Here is a 22,507-nt window from a genome sequence, read left to right as displayed (position 1 = left end):
GAGCTGGGCGCGCAGAGGTGGGCTTTGCCCTGGAGACGGGGTGTCCTCTGCAGAGGAGCTTGCCCTCCTCTTTCTAGAATCCCAGCAACAGGCGATGCTGCTCCCAGCTGGCCCCTCAGACCCCCGCGCCCCTGCTTGCCTGGACCCAGCCCGCGGCCGCCGCAACCCCTCCCAGTCCAGAGGCGTGGTGTGGGGTGTGTGCACACGCGTGTGTCTGGAGCAAACTGTTCACTTTCTGTAACTATATTAGAAAAGAAGTTTCTCTGGAGGCCGCTCCTGCAGGACAGGTTTCTTTGGGGGCAGGGGCTGGGCCGGTGGGGCCCCGTGTGTCCTAGATGACATTCTCAAACAGCTGCATGGAGCTCATTATGTTCTCATCCTGGGCGAGGAGAAGGACAGCGCTGGGTCAGGCAGCTGCGGGGTGGGGGTGGGGCGCCACCAGCCAGCCCTGTCCAGAGTCACGGCCTTCAGTTCCCCGGGACCCCGCAGTGCCACCCTGTTGGTCTCTCCGGGGCAAGCTGGGGGGCTGCCGATGGTTGCAGGGCTCGGGGCCCTCAGCAGGCGGAGGGGCAGCTGAAGAGGTCGCTGGGAGCCCGGCAGGGGCCCCCTAAGCAACATGGGGGGCCCCCAGTGTCTCTGCCCCCACGTGATGGCCTCTCCCCTGGCCAGCCCGGCTGGCACAGGCCCTCGGAGGGTGGGAGGTACCCAGCGTGGGGGGCTTGCAGGGCCAGCGAGGGTGCAACCCAAAGGCGTGGCAGGGGGCAGAGGGTTCCGGGGGCCAGGGCGGGGGCCGCCTACCTTCTGGCAGGTCTCCAGAAACTCGTCGATCGTCACCACCCCGTCCTGATTCCGGTCCATTTTCTGCAGTGTGAGCCCGTGCTGAGTCTGCCCGCTTCCCACACCCCCACCCTGAGCACCCCCACCCCACGTACATGCCCTCCGGGCTGATCTGCCCTCTCGGCCTCCCACAGGGGGAGGCGGAGCCCCGGCCCACTCCTCTCCTGGGGGCCGTTCTCTGCAAGAGCTGGGGGGGGGCTCGGGGGTCCCCAGCTTGGGCAGGCGGGACCTCCTCCCTGGAGGTGGGAGGGCATCCGTCACCCCCTCCCAGGGACCCCAGTGAGCAGCCAGGTTGGGGACACAGGTCTGATGTCCTCGGAGCAGGGGACGAGACACGGGGAGTGGGGCTGCGGCTTGTCCTGGTCACCCTGCAGCTGAACCCCTGACGGCGGAGGCAGGTGCCCCTCACCTGGAAGAACCTCTCCACGTGCTCCAGGGGCGCGTCCTCCCGCAGGACCGGGTAGGTGCGGCGGCCCATCATGTCGTAGATGGACTTGACGATGGCCAGCATCTCCTGGGGGGCAGGGGGGCGGCGTGAGCCCAGGGGATGCTGGGCAGGGACTGGAGTGACCCGAGGGGGCCGCCGGGGGACTGGTGTGAGCCCAGGGGACAGGGGCACTTCCAGGGCAGTGGTGAGTGGGAGCATCGTGCTAGCTGGAGGGGGTGCATGTGTCTCCCAGGGGCTGCTCCTCTGACCCCGCAGCCCCAAAGCCTCCAACTGACCCAGAGAAGCTGGTGAGGATTAGTAGGTGCAGACTCAACAATGTGAAACTGTAGCAACTGTTTCAGATACAAGAAAATGTCTGGACCAGTCAAGTGCAGCCCCGGGACCTGTTATGGGAAGGGCCTTGTGCGCCCCTGCCTTAATACAGGGACCTGGCCCCTGCCTCAGTTGGCCTCTGCACAGCTCCCTGCAGCAGCACAGACCACGAGGGCAGCAGCTGAGCGCAGGGCTGCCTGTCCCCACCCCCCGCCCCAGGTGCCCAGGGCCATGCCTCCTGGGGCAGGAAGACCCGAGGCTGGGGAGGTGACCAGCCCTCTATGGACGGCCGGGGGTCCAAGCCAGACCGGGCGGCAGCAGTGGGGAGAGGAAAGAGGAGGGGGGGAGGGGTCCCCCTACCTCCTTGGTGACAAGGCCGTCCTTGTTGATGTCGTAGAGATTGAAGGCCCACCTGAGCTTCTCGTGGACAGTGCCCCGCAGCAGGACGGACAGGCCCACCACGAAGTCCTAAGGAGAGGAGGGAGGGGGATGCCGCGTGAGACCCCGGTGCCCGGTTCCACGGAGTTCACACCTGTACAGGTGAGGGCCTGCAGGATGGGGCGGGCAGAAGGCACAGGTGGGCCCCGCGGGGTTGGGAGGGAGAGGGGCCGCGTGGCAACCCCGCAGATCTTCTCAAATAACGATACACAAATGCAAATATTTACACACTTTATATGCATTTATATATACGTTAATACCTACATATAAACCTTTCCCATATAGGACGTGGCGCCCTGAACCCATTCTGTGCCCTGCAGCTGACCCAGCAGAGCTGGGGGCTGCTCTGCTCTTTTGTCAAGGGTCTGCATGCCGGAGGCACCTGCGCTCTTTCTTCCCCGTCTTAATAAGCTAACGCGCAGTGCCCAGCCCCGCAGTGGCGGTCACCACCGGGGTGTGACTCTCATAGCTGTGGCGAAGGTGAAAAGACGCGACCGGCCGAATGGCTTCGATGTGGGAACCCGGGCTGCCTGCTGTCCTGCTGGGTGGAAACCAAGTCTGGCCCTCGTCTCCCGGAGGGTCCAGGAATGAGCCTTCCCTGACCCTTGGGGTCCCCATGGGAAAGAGGGGTGCAGAGAAGGGGATGACCCCGAAAAAGTGGGGGCTGGAGGATGACCAGGCACCGAGGACAGGCCGGTGACCGGGGGTGGAGGGCCCCCAGCAAACGTGAGCAGATATTCAGGGTTCGAGGAAGGCTGACCACAAGGGAGAAGGACCAGGGCAGCTGAGAAGCCGCTTGGGAAAAGCAAAGTTTACACCAGGAGAAGAAATGGTTAAGACTCAGAGATGAGAAACCTTGCATCCCTGAAATAAGAACGGCATGTTATATCAAAAAGGAATAATTGAGAAAGAACCAGAAAGTGATCTTGGGAACTGAAAATGAGAAAGAAAAATGCAAACCCATCAACAGAATCTTTAAGTCACGTGCTCACAGATGATGAGAGCAAAACGTTTTAAGGGGAAATAACGGGATGTTTCTTCCACGTCCGAGTTTGGAGAATGGCAATCACTGAGGCTTGTGCGGGATTTAGGTAAGAAGTGGAGATTCAAAGCCAATCTCAAGTCCTGTCGCACCGCCCCACCCCGGCCTGTGCTCTGACAGCCCATCCCGGTGGGAGGTGACCCCCATCCCACATGGGGTGGCAGGGGAGGGAGAGCCCCTGAGACCCACCACCCCTCTCGTGGGCTGCGGGGGCCAGAGGCATCTGCCAGAGGGGAGGGCTGCCCCCACACGGAAGGGAGGGCGTGTGTGCACATGTATGTGCGCGTGGTGCCAGGCACGGGTGGGAATGGCCCCGCCGGCGAAGGTGAGGCAGGTGTGTGGCCCGTGCAGGTGCACGCCCGGCTGGCGCGTCGGGGCTGCGCACAGCAGGGCCCCCCGGATCGCACTGCGCGGTGGGCCGAGCCTGCCCCTTCAGCAGCGTCCCCTCGGCAGCTGTCCCTGCAGTGAGCACCCAGGGAGCTGGGCGCTCCTGCCGACACCCAGACAGACCCTGGACCCAGCTAAGAGCCCCCAAAGTGTGCGTGCAGGGGTGCGGGCTGGGCACTTCAGTGGGTGCCCGGCAAATCCTTCCCTCTGGTCACTGCCCTTGTTGGCTGCTGGGTGCCCAGAGAGATATACTGTGGGGGGGCTGAGAGGTGCCCACACACCCCCAGACCGCTCCTGTCCACTCCCCAGGGCCTGATTTTACCCCCCAAGAGACGGAACCCCAAGCCCTGAGCGTGACCTTAATTGGGAATGGGGTCTCTGAAGTTGGAACTAGTTAAGAAGAGGCCGAGCGGGGTCGGGGCGAGCCGTGTCCACTGGGGCCGCCTCCTAGGGGGGCCCAGACTCAGAGGCCCCAACCTGGGGGGACAGCTTGCAGGGATGGAGGCGAGGGCAGGAGGCGGCACCCACAAGCCCGGGCTGCCAAGGCCTGCTGCCAACACCAGGGGCCAGCGGGAGCCCCTGACCCAGTTCTGAGGGGGCAGGCCCTGCTGACACCCCAGTTCTGTGGCGCCTGTTGCTTTGCACCCCTGCTGGTCGTCCTCTGGGAGGGGGGCGGGGGCACCTGATCCTGAAGGGTTTTGCATTCTCAGCGGTCACTTAGCAGATGGGACAGCTGAATGAGAGGCGCTGGGTGCAGTGCCCGGGGGTGGGGTGCCTGCTAAGTCCTTCTCCAAGAGCCGGGGACCCCGACGGCCCCCCGTTGGGTAAAGGCTCTCCGGCGGGGGGACTGTGACACAAACACCCCGGAATTAAACGTGCAAGTCTCCCGAGAAACGCACGGGCGGGGTGGGGTGGGGCCGAGCGGCGGGTGGGCGCGTTCCTTCCCGGGGGGTCCTCGGCCCGAGCGCCCCTGGCGCCCCGCCCACGTCGCAGGGGCGCTACCGAGCGCTCCCGCGGCCTCGCCCGGGCGTGGGGGGCTGGCCGGGGACACAGCGGCGGGGTCGGCGCCCCCCGAGGGCCCGAGGCCGCAGCGCAGGAGCCGCCAGCGCCGCCAGCACCCGGGCTCCCGCGAGCGTCCCCTCGGCACAGCTTCGGCCTCGGCCTGCGGCGGTTCCCGGCCGGCTGGAAGGGTTCAGCCCCGGCCCCAGCACCTCCGCGCGGCCAGCGGCTCCCGGGCTGGAGGGGACCCTGTCCCCGACGCCGCGGTGGGTCCGAGGGGTGCATGCAGGGTGCAGGGTCCGTGGGCGCCCGGGGGACCGCGGGGGGCAGGGGACCTACCTCAAAGCGGATGGCCCCGTTCCCGTCGGCATCAAAGGCGTTGAAGAGGAAGTGGGCGTAGGTGGTGGCATCTGGGGAGGGCAGGGCCAGGGTCGCACCAAGGGGTCTCCTGGCCTCTCCCCCACCCGAGCAGCCCCACCCGGGACAGCAGGGGGCGCTCTGGGAAGAGCCAGGGGCTCTGACTCACCTCCCTGAGGGAAGAACTGCGAGTAAATGACCTTGAAGGTGTCCTCGTCCACCAGGCCCGTGGGGCACTCCTGCAGCGGGAAGCCCCTCAGCGACCTTGGCCCCACCCTCCCGGCTGGGACAGGGAGGAAGGGGCCGCTGGCGCCCTCAGCCCAGCCCATCCTCTGTGCTGCATGGGGGTCCCAGCATCAGAGACAGGGGAAAGGGCCCCGGGCCTCTACCCTCCCCCACCCCCATGCCCACCCCCACCCCACTCGCCCACAAAAGGGCCCCGGGGTATTAACTGCGCTACAGAGAACTTTCCAGAGGGTCTCCCTGCGCCCAGGCCCTCCTGCTGGGAGCCAGGGACAGGGACGGGGGTGGAGGTGGGAGGCGGGCAGCTCAGGCCTGGCGGGGTGGGGGTGGGGGGCACGCACATTCTTGAAGCCCCTGTAGAGGGACTGCAGCTCCTTCTTGGTGAACTTGGTCTGTGCCTGCAGCTGGTCCAGCCCCTCGGGCTGGTGACGCACCGCGGACAGCTCCAGCTCACTGTCACTGCTGTCTGCAGGGGACACAGAGGCGGGAGCTGGGACCCGCAGCCCCTCAACATGCTCCCGCATGGGGGCGGGGGCTGCGGGGGGGCCGGAAGGGTCTTCCCTGCGTGCCTACCACATGCAGCCGCACACCCTGAACAAAGGGCCAGGGTGGGACAGGGAGGGCAGATAGGAGGGACCCTTGATTTTTCCAGCCCCAATGCCAGGCCCCCTCCTCCAGGCAGCCCTCCCTGACTTCTCCCAGGAACGGGAGGACGGCACGCTGGCCCCCAGCTGCTGGGCGGGCCTGCGGTGTGGGTGTCATCAGCATTTGGGCAGGGGGTCAGACCTCAGGGACCGGGGGGCAGGGAGCTGAGCTTTTCTGGTAAAACCCCACCCCAGTTAACAGGGGGTGGGGTTTCAGATCTTCACTTTGCAATTCCCAATTTACTTTTACATTTTCCTAGTCTTTTTTGGTTGGAGTGCCTCCCTTTTATAACAAAACACAACCAGAGAGCACAGGCCCGGTGCTCCACACGCGTGCCAGCACCGCCTTGGCGCCCAGGGACGGGACCACCCGCTGGCCGCTGCCACCCTGGTCTCTCCCATGCCACGTGGGATTGAGCCCCTGAGCGTCAGCCTGGGTGGCTGCCGGGGCTGCGTCCGGCCTCCCTGTGGGCTGCACTGCCCGCCCCTGCCGGCCGGACGGGGACCCCGACACTGCCCGCCCCTGCCGGCCGGACGGGGACCCCGACACTGCCCACCCCTGCCGACCGGACGGGGACCCCGACACTGCCCGCCCCTGCCGACCGGACGGGGACCCCGACACTGCCCGCCCCTGCCGGCCGGACGGGGACCCCGACACTGCCCGCCCCTGCCGGCCGGACGGGGACCCCGACACTGCCCGCCCCTGCCGACCGGACGGGGACCCCGACACTGCCCGCCCCTGCCGACCGGACGGGGACCCCGACACTGCCCGCCCCTGCCGACCGGACGGGGACCCCGACACTGCCCGCCCCTGCCGACCGGACGGGGACCCTGACACTGCCCGCCCCTGCCGACCGGACGGGGACCCTGACACTGCCCGAGGGCCGCGGGAGTGGGCGCCATGTCCTTGGTCTGTGCCCCGAGGTAACTGCAGCACCCTCCTTCTCTTTATAAATCCCCCCAGCTCCTCCCCTGTCCTCGCTGTCAGGTCGCCCCCGGGTTCTCTGAGAAAGCAGCAGCCACAGAAGAAAAGTCCCCTAGCTGCCCCTCAATCCCTCCTGCCCTGAGCTGGCCCCTCTCTGCACGCTCGTTTTCTCTCTCCCCTGGACATTTCCATCACACGGATGAACTGTCCAGCCCTGCTGTCCACAGTCCAGTTACGCACAGGCCAGCCTGGAGCCAGCAGTTCTGCGCGGCAAGCAGCCCGGGGGGTTCCTAGCAGCTTCCCACAGGGACTCTGCAGGACGCCCGTGGCACCGTGTTAACACGGGGGAGTGGGGGACACTCAGGAGGTGGTGGCAGGTGGGGGGGGCACCAAAGAGAGAACGGTAGAGGGTTGGGTGTGCTCGCGGTGGCTCAGACGCTGGCTGAGAATATGTTATCACTTTGGTCAAGAGGCAGACACTGCATTAGCCCCGGCCACGTGCCGTGTACAAAACCCAGACCCTGAGTACAAGACACAGACTGAAAGCACAAGGTGGTCTTCGACAGGACCGGAGACCTTGTCGGTTTGTCCAGGTGAGCGTGGTGCCCCATTCGTCCCAGAGTAACTTGGGCAGAGAATAAAAAGGTATTTGCAAAGTGCCCTTGGGGGATTGGGGAGAAAGGAGGAAATATTCAACTTCCCCATCTGGGGGATTCCTGATATTCTCACAAGCAGTGAGGACAACCAGTTCAATAGGCTGAGCTTCGACCTTGGGGTTCGTCCCTATGAAACTTACTCCTGCAAAGGAGAAGCTAACCCTACTGATAATTATGCCTAAGAGTCACCCCCCCAGGGAACCCCTGTTGTTGCTCAGATGTGGCTTCTCTCTCTAAGCCAACTCAGCAGGTGAACTCACTGCCCTCCTCGCTACGTGGGGCACGACTCCCAGGGGTGTAAATCTCCCTGGAAACATGGGACTGAATCTTGGGGATGAGACAGGATCCCAGATCATGGGACTGAGAAAGGCTTCTAGACCAAAAGGGGGAAGAGAAAAATATGATAAAGTTTCAGCAGCTGAGAGATTTCAAGCAGAGTGAAGAGGTTACCTTGGAGGTTGTTCTTATGCATTATATAGAATCCCTTTTTAGTTTAAGGTGTGTCGGAGTGGCTGGAGGAAGTACCTGAAACCGTTGAGCTGTGTTCCAGTAGCCTTGATTCTTGAAAAAGACTGATAACGATATAGCTTTTACAGTGTAATCATGTGATTGTAAAAATCTTGTGTCTGATGCTCCTTTTATCCAGAGTATGGACAGATAAGTAAAAAAAAAATAAGGATAAAAAATAAATAAATAATAGTGGGGGATAAAAAGTAAAAACTGGGTAGATTGAAATACAAGTGGTCAATGAAAGGGAAGAGTAAGGGGTATGGGATGTTTGAGTTTTTTCTTCTGTCTTTTTATTTCTTTTTCTGAAGCCATGCAAATGTTCTAAAAATGATCATGGTGAAGAATACATGACTATGTGATGATATTGTGAGCCCCTGATTGTACACTGTGGTTAGACTGTATGTGTGTGAAGAGTTCTCAATAAAAATATTAAAAAAAAAAAAAAGCTCAAGGATGGAAAAGCACAGGAAAGCCAGTGTAGCTGTGTTCAAAACAGAAAAAGCAGACTTTGAGAAGAGGGCGGTTCAAAGATGTAAGAACCTGAAATATATATGTACCTAATAACAGAGCTTTAAAATACATGAATCATCCACATCATTGGAGATTTTCACAGTAAATGGTACAAGAAGTAAAGATACAAAAGATGTCAAAAGCATAAAAGATGCTTTTATGTGAAAAGCATCATAATCCAGTTTGGCCTAAGTGATTTTTATAGAACACTGTACTCAGCGATGGTAGAATATACATTCCTTTCAAGAGCACAAGCCTCCGTTACCAAGACACACCAGATGCTGGGACTTAAAAACGAGATGCTATCATAACTGTATTAAATTTAAAAATCAAAATAATATGGCTAGAAAATCCAAAACATTTGGAAATTAACACATATGTCAGAGAAGAAAAGTCACCAGGGGAATTTTTTAATATACTGAATTGAATCACAACGAAAGCACAGCATTTCAAAATTTGCTGGATGCAGGCAAAGCTTCGCTTAGAGATAAATTTATGGCTTTAAATTCCTTTATTAGAAAAGAAGACAGGTATAAGCTTCTATCTCCAGAATCTAGGAAAAGAAAAGCAAATTACATCCAAAGTAAGTAGAAGAAAGGAAATATAAAAATAAAAGTAAAAAATTAATGAAAGAGAAAATAGCCAAACACAGCAAAAAACAATAAAATCAATAAGAAACTGATTAGGGATGCCACAGATTGGTAAAACATATCCGCAGCACATCTATCTGACAAAAAGCTCATTTCCAGAATATGTAAAGAACTCCTACAAATCATCAATAAGACTGACAACTAATGTTTTAAAAATAGGCAAAAGACTGGGGCACTTTACAAGAGAAGATATTCAAATGGCTGATAAGTACAGGAAAATGTGCTTGACAGCATTAAATATCAAAGAAAGATAAACCAAAACCCAGAGATGTATCACCTCAAAAGACCAGCCTCTGGCGAGAACGTGGAGCAGCCGAGCCCTCAGCATCGCGAGTGGATGCGCAGAACAGCACAGCTGCTTGGAGAACTGCTTGACAGCTTCTTATGGAGTTCAACGCACATCTACCTTATGAGCGTCTGCACCTCCAGATAAACGGAGACAGAGGTCCCCAGAAAGACGCGTACACCAACATGTACAGTCCCAAATCAAACAGCACCCCAAAATCAGCACAAGAGCAAAACTGTGGTGCAGTCACATAACGGCACGCCAGTCTCCATTAAGGACAGAAAGAGCGTCTGACACACGCCACTGCACAGATGCATCTCGGAAACACTATGCTGAGCAAAGGAAGCCAGAGGCGAAGACTCCATCTGCGTGACTAGTCCTAGAACAGGAGCGCCAGTGCACGGAGGCAGAAAGCAGGGCGGCCGTGGTGGTTTCAGGTGTATACAGCTGTCAAAACTCGCTGAGCGGGACATTTAAGACCTGTGCATTTGTGTGGCCAATTTTTAATACCTCAACTTTTTAAAAAAGGAAACATATGGACTTGGACTGCTGCTTGCAGTCGCTATGGAGTAGTGGTGTCGAAATGGCCCTCCCACCGCAAACAACTTTAAACCTGGAAGAGCAGTGAGGCAGGTATCTGCAGGCTCCAGGCCACGGTCCTGGAGAGAAGGGATGCACCTGAAGCCAGCGCCTCCCTCCCTCTGGGCATCTGCCTGGGCACATTGAAGACCGAGGCACAGGGAGGTGGCACAGGAGCCAGATGCAGCAGTCTTGCTGAGCTGATGAGGGGGGGGTCAGAGTTGGGGGCACCGAGGCACATGGAGATTTCCTGGGAAGGAGCCGAGGCACGTGGAGATTTCCTGGGAAGGAGCCGTGAGGGGCTCCCGGGGGATGGGCTCGGCAGGCTCAGGGCGAGACTGTGAGGCTGGCGGGGAACAGGTGTGGGGTTGGAGGGGCAGACACCAGAAAGGAGGCGAGTCCGAGTCCACACAGGGATGGCGAAACTGGAGCTCTGCCCCAGCCAGACTGGAAATACGTCTCTAAGCCCCTCAGGCGTCTGCTGGAACCCCATTCCATGCTTCAGGCCCTGGGGTAAAGGCCCGGCTATACAGCTAAGGACGAGGTCAAAACAAACCCACCCCAATAAAGCCTAAAACAAAGGAAGGCAAGATCCAGTGGATGTGTCCGCTGTGCCTAAATTCAACAACCCTTAAATTAGGACCACGTAATCCAGATGCCCTGCGATATACCACCCATAACATTCAGTATGAAGTAAAAATTAAAAGACATGAAAAGCAGGAAAATGTGATCCATAATCCAGGGAAAAAGAAGTTAGCAAAAATAGACCCAGACTTTTTAATTAGTAGAAAGGAACTCGAAAACAGCTATTATCAATGTGTTGAAATAAATAAAAAGAAGACATATGCGTGAACAGGTGAGAAATCTTAACAGACAATATAAGCCATTTAAAAAGAACCAAAAGAAAGTTAGAAAACCGAAAAACACAATACTTAACATGAAAATTCGTTTGGTAAGTTTAACTAAAGAGGACACAATACAGTAGAATAGGTGAGTGAACTTAAAGGTAAATAAAAATTATCCAAACTGAAGTACAAAGAGAAAAAAAACAGACAAAACCATGAACAGGCCTCAATGACACCCTGACATAATGCACTTGAAATCTTGGAAGGAGAGGAAAGAGAAACTGGGACATTAAAAATATCTGAAGAAATAAAGGACAAAAATGTCCCAAACTTGTTGAAAACATCAACCCACAGATTCAAGAAACTCAGTGAACCCTACGTTAAAGGATGCATTAAAAGAAAACACACCTAGTAACATCCTGGTCAGACTGAGGAAAATGAAACACAGCAGATAATCCTAAAAGCAGACAGGAATGGGCATGGGGTAAAGCAGCAAGAGTGAAAGCTCACTTCTCAGGAGCATGACAGAGACCAGAGACAAGGGAATATGTCTTTAAGCTGCTGAAAGAAGAAAACTTACTTCAACCTAGAGTTCTATACCTAGGAATAATATCCTTCACAAAGGAGGTGATGCCAGAGACCCGGGTTTGATTCCCGGTGCCTGCCCATGGCAAAACAAAAGTAAAAAGGAGGATGAATAAAGGCCTTTTCAGGCAAATGAATGCTAGCAATGTGTCGTCAGCAAAACCACATTGTAAGAAATGCTAAACTGAGTTCTTAAGGCTGATGCGAAGTGGGGGTCAAATGGAAGTCAAAATCTGCAGAAAAGTAACAGGAAATGAACAAGAACAGTTTGAACCCAACTTAAGATGAAAATTCAACATATCAAAATTTGTGGGAACTACTTAACTTAGTACTTAGGGAGATTTAAACCATTAACTGCTTATTTTAGAAAAGAAAAATTTTAAATAAATAAGCCTTCACTCTAAGAAGCTAGAAAATAGAAGGTTAAAATAAGCCCTAACAAGCAGAAGGAAGAAAACAGAAAGCAGTAAGGGCAGGTGCCAGGGAAACTGAACATAGAAAAACAACAGAGGACACCAGTGAACCCAAAAGATGCTTCTCTGAAGACGTCCATAAAACTGATAAGCTCTAAGCCTCTGGCTGGACACACAGCAGGAGAGGTGCCTATGACAGAAGTGACGGGACCGTGGTTCCAGGGTGCGAGTGGTCACGGGGCCTCCTGCCCTGCCCAGGGAGGACCTGGGACCCGGGATGGAGAGGGTGGGGACGCATGGCTTCCACTTGCGGCCCCGCAGCCTGCATGGGAAGACTCCCTTCCACTCGCAGCTGGGCATGCCGGAGCGAGCTAGGAAGCTGGCAGACGCGCCTCTCCTGCGCACAGAGCCTCCAGTCAGGGTCAATGCTGGCTCCCTGCCCCTGTGGATGCCTGGCTCTTGGCAAAGATGGGGAGGAGGGGAGACGTGGAGGGTGCCCACCCCACATCCAACCAGAGAAAGTGATTCGCCTGTGTTCCTACTCCTGCCCCCCCCCCACACACACACAGAGGCCCGGACCACAGGTGTGTGCGGATGGACAGGTGAGGGAGGACGGGTCCAGCTGAGCCACTAGACCTGCACCTGCCATCAGGGACAGGTGGGCCTAGGGACAAGAAGACTCAGCGCCATCTGCTGGGGAGAAGTGGAAAGTGCAGTCTCACAAGCTGCCCGCCTGCCTAGCTCTCGAGTAAAGCCCCAAGTAGAACTGCAATCCCACTTGACATGAGCTTGGTTTCCAGGAGAAGGACTGAAAAGCCAAATCCCAAAGGGGATCGTCAAAGCTAATACAAGGAGATTCGGCAAAATAATTTTATTAAGACATAAAAATGCCCTGTCTACCACAGAAGATCAAATCATGTGAAGCTCCATGCAGATTTGGCTCAGCTAAACGACAAACTAAATTACCCGAGGGACACAGCATTTGGTTGTTCATCTTGACATAAAGGATATCAAGACACTGGAGGGGCATAAAGAAGAATTTGAAAGAACAAACAGAAAAATACCAGATCTCACAGAGATAAAAGATTCTGCAGACCAACTTAAAATGATTAGAGATTCATAATAGTAGACTTCAACAGGCAGAAGAAAGAGTATGCAAATTAGAAGATAGGACAACTGAACCTGAACTTTCAAAAGAACAAATGGCAAGAAAAATGAGAAAATGCAACTTGATCTCAGGGAAATGACAGGCACAAAGCGTACAAATATGGCATTATTAGTGTCCTAGAAGAAGAGTAAAGGATTAGGAGGGCTGGTTGAAGATATAATGAGGGAAAACTTCCCCCATGTTTAAAAGACATAAACAGCCAAATCAACAAGCCCAACAAATCCCAAACAGAATAAATCCAAAGAGGCTTATTCCAAGACACACACTTATCAGAATGCCACATCTTGAAAAGAAGCAAAAAAGTCATGAAAGCAGCAAAAGAAAAGAGATTTATTACATATGAGGCTGAGCTCAGACTACACAGCAGCACCATGGAGGCGAGAAGGCAGTGGTATAACAGATTTCAGATTCTGAATGAGAAAGACCTACAGCCAAGAATTCTTTATCCTGCCAAGTTGTCCTGCAAAATTGAGGGAGAGATTAAAATCTTCACAGTTAAACAACGGCTACGAGAATTTGCCAACAAGAGACCTGCCCAACAAGAAATAGGAAAGGGAGCTCTGGAGACTGAAAAAGGACAGAGAGGGAGGTCTGCAGAGGGTACAGAATTGAAGAGTATCAGCAAGGGTAACTTAAAGGATAAAAAGTGGGAGAGGGAAAAGAATAGATAGACTTGACAAATAAAACAAAAGGCAGCTATAGTAGTATTAGAGAAAATAGATTCCTGAAATAAAAACCTTTTTGAAAATGTTTAGTAGCAGGTATTACTACTGCAAAGTTGATACTTGTAATAACTTTCTACTTGATATTTTGAGAATGTTCACAGTTTAGGCAGCTAATCAAATGGTGTTTAAGATAATGTTTAATATTTAGAATTTAAGAAACTCTGTAATCCAAGCCCAGTACCTGTATTTGTAGGTGTTTTGTTTGACTTAATTTTAAATTGGTTTATGATACTCACTGTACAAACACAGGCTTTACAATGATTATTTGGATACTTTATTTAAATATTGCCTATGGATAAGCTAACTAAGATATCCATTTTTTTTTGGTGGTTCTGAGTGTATTGCTTGTTTCTTAAATAAAAATATTTAAATAAAAAAAAGAGTGACAAAGAAAAGGAGAGAAAACATAAATTACCCATGTGAGGAATAAAATGTGGGAAGGAACTGCAGACCTTGCCGACACCGAAAGGCTGCAGAAGACACAGGATATGGAGGAAATGAGGCCTCCCCATTTGGCCTTCCCTGAATAGGTCTGCGCCAATTTGAATCTGTGGTGGACCCTTAATCCTCCTTCATTATTGCTGGGTGGAAACTTATCTCCAAAGAGGTGTGGCTCACCCAATTGTGGGTACTGGGCTTGGATTACAGGGAGATGGGACTCCACCCATTCAAGCTGAGTCTTGATTAGTTTACTGGAATCCTATAAAAGAGGAAACATTTTGGAGAGAGTCCCTTTTTTAGAGCCACGAGAACCAGGACAGCCCACGCAGCCAGAGACTTTTGGAAAATGCCCCTGGGGTTGCTGCATGAAGCAAGAGGCCCAGAGAGGAAGCTAGCAGACGTCGCCATGTTCACCATGTGCATTTCCAGTTGCGAGAGAAACCGTGAACTTCACTGGCCTTTCTTGAGTGAAGGTAACCTCTTGTTGGTGCCTTAATTTGGACATTTTTATAGACTTGCTTTAACTGGGACATTTTCTCAGTCTCAGAACTGTAAACTGACAACTTATTAAATTCTTCTTTTTAAAAGCAATTCTGTTTCTAGAAATTGCATTCTGGCAGCTAGCAAACTAGAACAAGGTCATTGGGCAATGATGAGACAATGCACCCTTGGGTGCCCTCCTCTTCCCTTGGAAATGCATGACAAAACCGAAGCTTCACAGCAAACTATCTATTCACTTAATTTACATTCCTGAGCCAAACGCCAATGGTCCAGGAGTGTCACTGAGGCTAAACAGTCTCCTTAGCTGGACTCCTATAGAACTTTGTTAGGAATTAACACCAATGAAAATACAGTTAAAAATTTGTAACAGTAGGAAAAGATGCTAATTTCACTGTGTGCAGGCTTGAATCCATGTGGGCCCCAGAAAAGACCATGTTCTCTTAATCCATTCCTGTGGGGCGGGCACACCTGTGGGGCCTTTTGGTTGGACTGTTTCCCTTGAGATGTGACTCAGCCATTCATAGGTGGGTTCTAATACTTTACTGGAGTCCTCTGTGAAAAGAATAAAAGACAGTAAAAGCCCAGAGAGCTCAGAGACAAAATGCCCCAGGAGAAGCAAGAAGGACCCATGGGAGTTGAGAGCCATTTTGATCCAAAACCAGGAGAGAAGGACGAGGGGACATTGCCATGGGGATGTGACAGAGGAGCCCCAGAGGCCAACAGCCTTTCTGCAGAGAAGGTATCTTCCTCTTGATGTCTTAATGGTGAGTCTGTAACCTAATAAGCCTAAGATGCCTTGACCTTGGAACAGTAAATCTGTAACCTAATAAATCCCCATTGAAAAACCCATTTCCAGTATGTTGCATTCAACAGCTTACGCAAACCGAAACACCCTGCAAAGGCCATTGCAGCACGACAAAGACTTTTAGATTCTTTAGGTAAAGTATTTTAAATTAAATATTAAGAGTTGTGTGTGATGACTTGCGGGCTGAGTGAGGAGAACTTTGTGCTGCCATCAATACCCCCTGCTGTGCTTGGCCAAGCACTTTTTTTTTCATTTTTTATATTTATTACAAATGTTGCAGTCAGTCCAGCATATGCCAACAATCATGTAGTTTTAACATTTAGTAGTGTGAAGCACATGGGACTGTCTCCAAAGGGATATGTGACATAACCTTCATTTCAGAGGAGCAGAGAAGCAGGTGGATTACTGTCTGCTCTTTAATGTTTCAACTAACCATTCCATTGCCTCATCAAGGCCAGTGCCTTTGGTTGCTGAAGTTTTAAATATCTGCCATTTCCGGTCCTTCAAGGCAGGTAACCCCAGTGAGTTTGCCATCTCTGAAGGAGTCATGGCCTGTTCCATATCTTGCTTATTTGCAAACACCACTAAAATTGCTTTTCTCAGCTCTTCTTCCTCCAACATGGCAACTAACTCTGATTTGGAAATGCCAATTCGGTCTCGGTCACAGCTGTCCACAACATAAATGACTGCATCTGTGTTTGAATAATAACATCTCCAGTTTGGTCTGATACTTGTCTGTCCTCCTAAATCCCAGACTTGGAATTTAAGGTTTTTATATGTTACTGTCTCAACATTAAATCCGATAGTAGGAATAGTAGTAACAACTTCTCCAACCTATAACCCGTACAAAATAGTGGTTTTTCCTGCTCCACCTAATCCCAAAATCAAAATTATCATTTCCCTGGTTCCAAACAGACTGGAAAAAATACTTGAGAAAAAGCCACCCATGGCGAAGCGCCGGTCCGCCCTCGCCCATCCGCAGAGGTGGGCCCTGGCCTCGGCAGCGACTCCTGTGTGAGCCTCCGCTCCACCACCGCAGCTCTCCTGCCTCCCGCGCCGGCTGCAAGGCGGTTTCCCCAAGCCAAGCACTTTTGGGGAAGTCCAAACACAGTTACATGAGAGAGTCGAACAAATCCCATGGCTCAAACAAGAAAGCTCTTCCTTGAGATGGTGTTCTGAGCTCTTTAACTTAGTTGATTTGGGTTCTGGGAGTCCTTGGCTCAGAAGCACAGTCCAAACCCTGGGGATTTTCCTACTCTTACTCACCATAATAGCCTCTCTGGCACACAATTTCCTCTCTCAGCTTTAAATGGGTGTGCCCAGCCCTCTTCCCAAATGGTGTCCGTCCATCCATCCACCTAGAATGATGGAAGTGTGAAGATAATAAACATGACCAAGCCCTCAACATCTGTAACCTTGCATTAATCACCTACCAGGACATCTGTAACCTAGCATTAATCACCTACCAGGACATCTGTAACCTAGCATTAATCACCTACCAGGACATCTATAACTGAACATTAATCACTATGATGGTTGGGTTCTGGTGTCAACTTGGTCAGGTGATGTGTCCAGCTGTCTGGTCAGGCAAGCGCTGGCCTGACCATTGCTGCAGGGACATTTCGTGGCTGGTTGGTAAACCAGAAGGCTGGGATACTAAATCATCAGTCAGTTGACTGCATCTGTGGCTGATCACCTCTAGATCAAAGAAGGCGTGTCTCCCAGAATGAGATAATTCGATCAATTGAAGGTTTTTAAGGGAAAAGAGAGACACTTTTACTGCTTCTTCAGTCAGTGAGCCTCTCCTGTGGAGTTCATCCAGACTCTTCATCGGAGCTGCCAGCTTCATAGTCTGCCCTGTGGATTCTGGACTGGTCCATTCCCACAGCTGCATGAGACACCTTTATAAATCGCATCTTTACAGATCTCTCCTGCTGGTTGTTTCTCTAGGGAACCCTGACTAATCACCTCTCGGAGCCATTTAGAGCCCAGAGGGTAACAGAGTAGCACTAAGGTCCTAAATTTCCGTCTCAGCCCCAGCTTGGTGGGGGGCCAGACCAGAAGGGGGGAATCGATGAAATCTACAAGGCCCAACACGGAGACACCTATGCTAAGCCCCAAGTCGGCAAAACCCAAATCAAAGTTTCTATTCCCTGTAAATGATTGGCTTGCCCAGAAAACAGAACTTTTTTTTCAGTATTTTAGTGAGAATCATCATGCACCCTACAGTCCATCCGAAGTACACAGTCAATGGCTTAAGTGTCTCCCATAGCTGTGCGTTCATCACCAGGATCATTTTAGAACATCTTGCACTGCTCCAGAAAAAGAAATAAGAGAAAAAAGGAAACACCCCACACATCCCATACCCCTTCCCTCCCTCTCACTGACCACTAGTGTTGCAGTCCCTTCCCTCCCTCTCACTGACCACTAGTGTTGCAGTCCCTTCCCTCCCTCTCACTGACCACTAGTGTTGCAGTCTACTCAACTGTTTTACTCCTTATCCCCCCCATTATTTGTTTATTTATGTGTCCTTATTTTTTTACTCATCTGTCCATACCCTGGGTAAAGGGAGCATCAGCCACGTTTACACTTTGGTGAAGACAAGGAGAGAAAACAATTTAAATCAGCCAGTCAGCTCTGCCAACTGGCTGTTCTCCTGCCAGCCTGCTTCCTCGCCGTGAAGTGCCGGGTCAGGGATTGCAGTCTGCGTTAGCCAGGAAGATTACTCTCCACCTGCTCCCCTGCTGTGTCTCTGAAAGCCAGTGGCTCTCTTCGTCCAGCGGATGGCCTTGCTGCTTCGTAGCAAATGGCATCTCCCCAATTCATGAACTGATCCCATAAAACTCTCTGAGATCGTACCACATCTTGCTCAAATTTTTATTTTAACCCAACCCAACTTAATAAATGGACGGAAGGCTTGAACACACTTCACCCAAGAGGATGTGCTTTGAGGATGGCAAATAAGCACGTGAAAGGACGTCGGGCCTCATGCGCCATTTGGGAAATGCACAGTAAAACCACAATGGACTACGTCTACACGGCTATGCGAACCAACCTAATTTGAAAAATGTTGAAAATACCATATGACCCACCAGTCCCACTCTTTGTTCTTTACCCAAATGAAATGAAACCAAGTATGTTCACACAAAAACCTTGATCCAAGTGTTTCACAATCACCAAAAAAACTGGAAACCATCCAAACGTCCTTCAACCAGCGAGTGGATAAACAAACTGTGACCCCCCCCAGGACCACGCAACCCTTCTCGGCAATAAAACAGGCCGCGCTATCCACGCACAGCACAACACGCTCCCCAAAGGCACGGTGCTGCGTCAAAGAAGCCACACTCAGAAGGCTATGTGTATTTGGTTAACAGGAGAAATTTTAGGTTGAATATATATTCCTAGAATAAAACTTTCAAAAGTGACAACAATACAGGGGTGTGCAACACAGTGAACCGACAGTAACTGACGGGCTGTAGTGAACAGTGCAGTTATAAAAGTGTTCGATTGCGAATTGTGACAAGTTTCCACACTGATGCAAGGTGCCCACAACAGGGGGTATAAGGGAACTCTGCATTTCATCACCACCTCTCTGCAAACCCACAACTTCTCTAACTAAGAAAATTAGAAAAAGGTAAGTCCATTTATACGATATTCTGGAAAAGGTAAAATCGCAGGGATAGAGGACAAAGCGGGAGCTGGGGTAGGGGTTCAGGGAGGGGCTGTGGGAGGGACTTGGGGAGGGGCCAGGGGAGGGGCCGTGTCAGGGTCTCCTTGGGAGACCGGACAATTCTGTGTCTTGATCATGGCAATGGGACATGACTGTGCATTTGTCAAAATCTGCAGAATTGGAACCAAAAAGAGGTGAATTTTATTGTATATAAATTAAAAACTAAATGTTAAATAAGAAAGAATAATTGTCTCTAGGGAGGTGGGAAATGGTGGAAAAAAATAAATACAGCAAGAGAGGGGTTTTAACTGGGTCTCATGAACTAAAGACATGCCCCTCACTCCCACCCCGGGGTCCACAAAGCAAGCTAAAACAAAAATCCCAAACCTGCTGTTCATTTCTTCCATTAAAACAACAAACGCCTCTTCTGATCCCACGCCCCTGCAGCTATTGACTTCTTCTCCCCTTTCTCTAGTTCTCCTTCCTCTCCTCTGGCTCCTGACCTTCTCCTGTGGGGCGGGCGTTTGCTCCTAGGGGTCACCGAGTGCGAACCCAGAGATCAGCGCCGAGCCCCGCCAGGCCGATTCAGGCCCGAGAGCGCAGACCCCATGGGCCCGGGCCCAGCCCTGACCCTCATGCCGGCCGACTGAACCCAACGGTACTAGAAACTACACAGTTGACTAGGCTTTTTCCTTAACGGTGCAAAGAAGAAAAAGCACATAAAATGATAATCACTGCAGTGGGACATCCGTAAGCTCCCATGTCTCTTTGTGATTAAAATACACCAACCAAAACTCTTAGCAAACTAGGAGTCAAGGGGTTCTTCCTTGGCTTGATGAAATAAAACGCCAAAAATGTACAGAAAATATCAGATGGGATGGCGAAGGCTCGCCCACACACCTTAAGATTCGGGACCGGCCACACAGCGGCTCAGTCTCCAGTCAGGTCCGCCGATGCTCTAAGGAGCGTTTGCACAAGAAACGCACAGTGTGAGAACTGGACCGGAAAGGAGAAAGCTCAGATTATCGGAACATGACACGTCCCTCCAGGGGCCCGAGAATCGATAGTCGTGGGAGCTGAGCAAGGCTGCCAGATCCAAAATTAACTTTCGAAAATCAATAGCAAGTCTCTGCACCAGTAATAACCCCCAGAACACATCATAAAATAATGAGATAATCCTATAATAGCAATACAAACTTAGAAGTGTCTAAGTATTAACCAAAAAACCCAAAGCCCTCTCTACAGAAAGGCAATGCAATGTGAATAATTGAAGAGATGAAACCACTTAACAGCAGGAAGATACCACTTCTCCCCCAATCAGCGCAATCCCAATGAAAGTGAAGTGGGATTTTTTGAGAACTTTGATTAACTTACTCTAAAGTATAATACATACTAAAGAATCACTAACAATGTATAAAAAATACAGAGAAATCTCAAAAGGAACAGTAAAGAGGGAGCCTTCCCTGTCAAATAAAGCCACACAAATTGTGTGGCTGTCACAACAGATGCCTGCAAACCCACAAGCAGAGCAGCCCACAGAGACCCAAGAACAGAGGGCCTCATACCAACACTGTGAGACCCACCACGGCGCGTGTCAGGGTGTTTGTGGAGCGGAGGTGTGAGGGAAGCCAGGCCGCAGGGGAAGACACGGAAAAGGGCACATCCATCTTCAGGTGAGGAAGAATTCCTTAGAAGTCCAGAAGCCCAAAACATAAAGGGGGAAAAATGATGAATTTCAATGCAGCGCAGAGAAGGATTTCAGTTTCCAAGGACACAGGGGCCGGGGTTTTGCACATGAGAGAGCAGGTGGCGGATGGTGGGGGAGGCACGGGGCCAGCGACACCCACAGGAAAGAGGAGTGAGCACAGGCCAGGGGCTCCCCTCACCCGCACAGCTGACGATGTGCAATGCCTTCGGGTCCCTAAGAAGTGACAGCAAGGACGTCAGCTCTGACGATGCAGGTGGGGGGAGCACAGAGGCCACCGGTCGCGGCCAGTGAGTGTGCAAACCGGTGCAACCCCTTTGGAAAACTACTTGCATTTCTTCAGAGCGACGGTTTAGGGATCCTGTAAATTTAACCTTTGTTAAATGTTAACAAAGGTGCGTCCCCGAGGCATGTGCTCCAGCAGACACCCACGAGGAAGGCATGGCGTGCTCTGCAGAAGCCCAGCACGGAGCAGCCCAGACGGGCCCGACGACAGGGCAGATGGCTATGCGGTGGTGTGTTCGCTTGACGTAACATTACGCGGCAGTGAAAAAGGAATCGCCACCTCACAACAGGGCTGGATCTTAGCCACACAGTGTTGAACGAAAGAGAAACAGTCCTCGGAGACCAGGACACTGCTGTCTCTTATAAAACTCAAAACCAAGGATAACTAAGCACGATGTTTGTAGGGAGCCATAAGAGACAAAATATAAAGGAAAAAAAAACCTAGGAATGCTAACACACAACTCTGTGGGTGGGGTGGGGAGGAGCTGATGGGTTGAGGCTTCAGGGGCTCCAGCTCTTGGGGTGACTGGCTGGCTGGCGAGCGTTTTATTAGTCTTTGTAAGTCACGTGTCAAACGCACACATGCACATGTATAAATGCATGTATTTATTAGAGGTCAACTGAAATGTTTCTGAAAAACTAAATCCCCCAGAAATGAGAGGGCAAGAAAGGGGTGGGGGAGGGCACCAGCACTTGGAGAGCAGCCCGAGGACGGCGATCCCGGGGCACGTGGTCCAGGGGGATGCATGCGCCCTCGGTAGGTGGCAAAACCATGCTAAGACACTCAAAGTCATTACTATAAAAACGCAAGTGAGAACAATGAGAAAAAAAACCACTGCACTCATTAAACACTTGCAAAATCATAAAGCTACAGAAATGGGGCGTCTCTGGGGAGCTGGGATAGAAGCGTCTTCCCTGAACCCCAGATTCTTCTGCCTGCTTGACCTGTCACGTGGAGAAGTAAGAGGCACTGCTGAGGAACGCGGCCAAGCCGGGCTCCGGCTCGCACCCCCCACCTGCCCCCTCCCCAGCCCTCCCCAACTGAGCTGATGGCAGCTCCGACCTGCCAGGTGTGCAAACCCAGCCCCTGGGGCAAGCAGCTTCTTCCCCACGCACGGCCCACACCCAAGGCCTGCCAGCTCTGCTCTCATCACCCGTCCCCAACTGACCCTTCCCTCCCCTGACCTGAGCCTCCCCCGACTTTGACCCTCACCCCTCAACCTGACCTTCCCCAACTGACCTTTCCTCCCAGACCTGTCCCTCCCCCCGACCTTTCCTCCCTTCCCCCCATCTCGGCACCCTTCCTCCCCAGTCCCCCTGCGCTGCCCTGGACACCTCTGGTCCACTCATCCATTAGCTCCGGAGATGCTTCTTCAAACCTGAGACCCCGCTGCTCAACAATCTCCCCCAACTCTGCAAAACACCCCAAGTCCTTAGCTGGCCAGTGGCAACCCCCCAGCCCCGGCCGCATCCCCATTCTCTGGCCTGGCAGCCCACCGGCTCCGCAGCGCCCCCCTGGCGTGCTCTCCGGCGAGGCGACG

The 22,507-nt window shown here is 52.4% G+C and overlaps 1 protein-coding gene and 1 pseudogene across 3 annotated transcripts in view; both read right to left on the bottom strand.

The window, feature by feature from the left end:
- Window positions 1–227: 227 nt before the first annotated feature.
- KCNIP3 (potassium voltage-gated channel interacting protein 3) overlaps window positions 228–22,507 on the bottom strand; it is an 86,910-nt gene continuing 64,630 nt past the window's right edge. For 2 of the 3 annotated variants that reach the window (XM_077133746.1, XM_077133748.1), the window contains 7 exons: window positions 5,405–5,529; window positions 4,990–5,059; window positions 4,803–4,873; window positions 1,958–2,065; window positions 1,247–1,351; window positions 799–861; window positions 228–379 (listed from right to left, as the gene is read on the bottom strand). In XM_077133746.1, the coding sequence (XP_076989861.1) occupies window positions 332–379; window positions 799–861; window positions 1,247–1,351; window positions 1,958–2,065; window positions 4,803–4,873; window positions 4,990–5,059; window positions 5,405–5,529 (590 nt within the window). In that variant the 3' untranslated portion in view covers window positions 228–331. Of the gene's footprint in view, window positions 380–798; window positions 862–1,246; window positions 1,352–1,957; window positions 2,066–4,802; window positions 4,874–4,989; window positions 5,060–5,404; window positions 5,530–16,572; window positions 16,715–22,507 lie in introns of those variants that run through there. The other variant, XM_077133747.1, reaches the window with a different exon arrangement.
- LOC143661461 (ADP-ribosylation factor-like protein 1 pseudogene) lies at window positions 15,532–16,291 on the bottom strand (annotated as a pseudogene).

Source organism: Tamandua tetradactyla, chromosome 17 (genome assembly GCF_023851605.1).
Source record: "Tamandua tetradactyla isolate mTamTet1 chromosome 17, mTamTet1.pri, whole genome shotgun sequence".
NCBI lineage: Eukaryota > Metazoa > Chordata > Mammalia > Pilosa > Myrmecophagidae > Tamandua > Tamandua tetradactyla.
The sequence above is the reverse complement of the archived record's forward strand: the minus strand, read 5'-3'. Positions and strand labels throughout refer to the sequence as shown.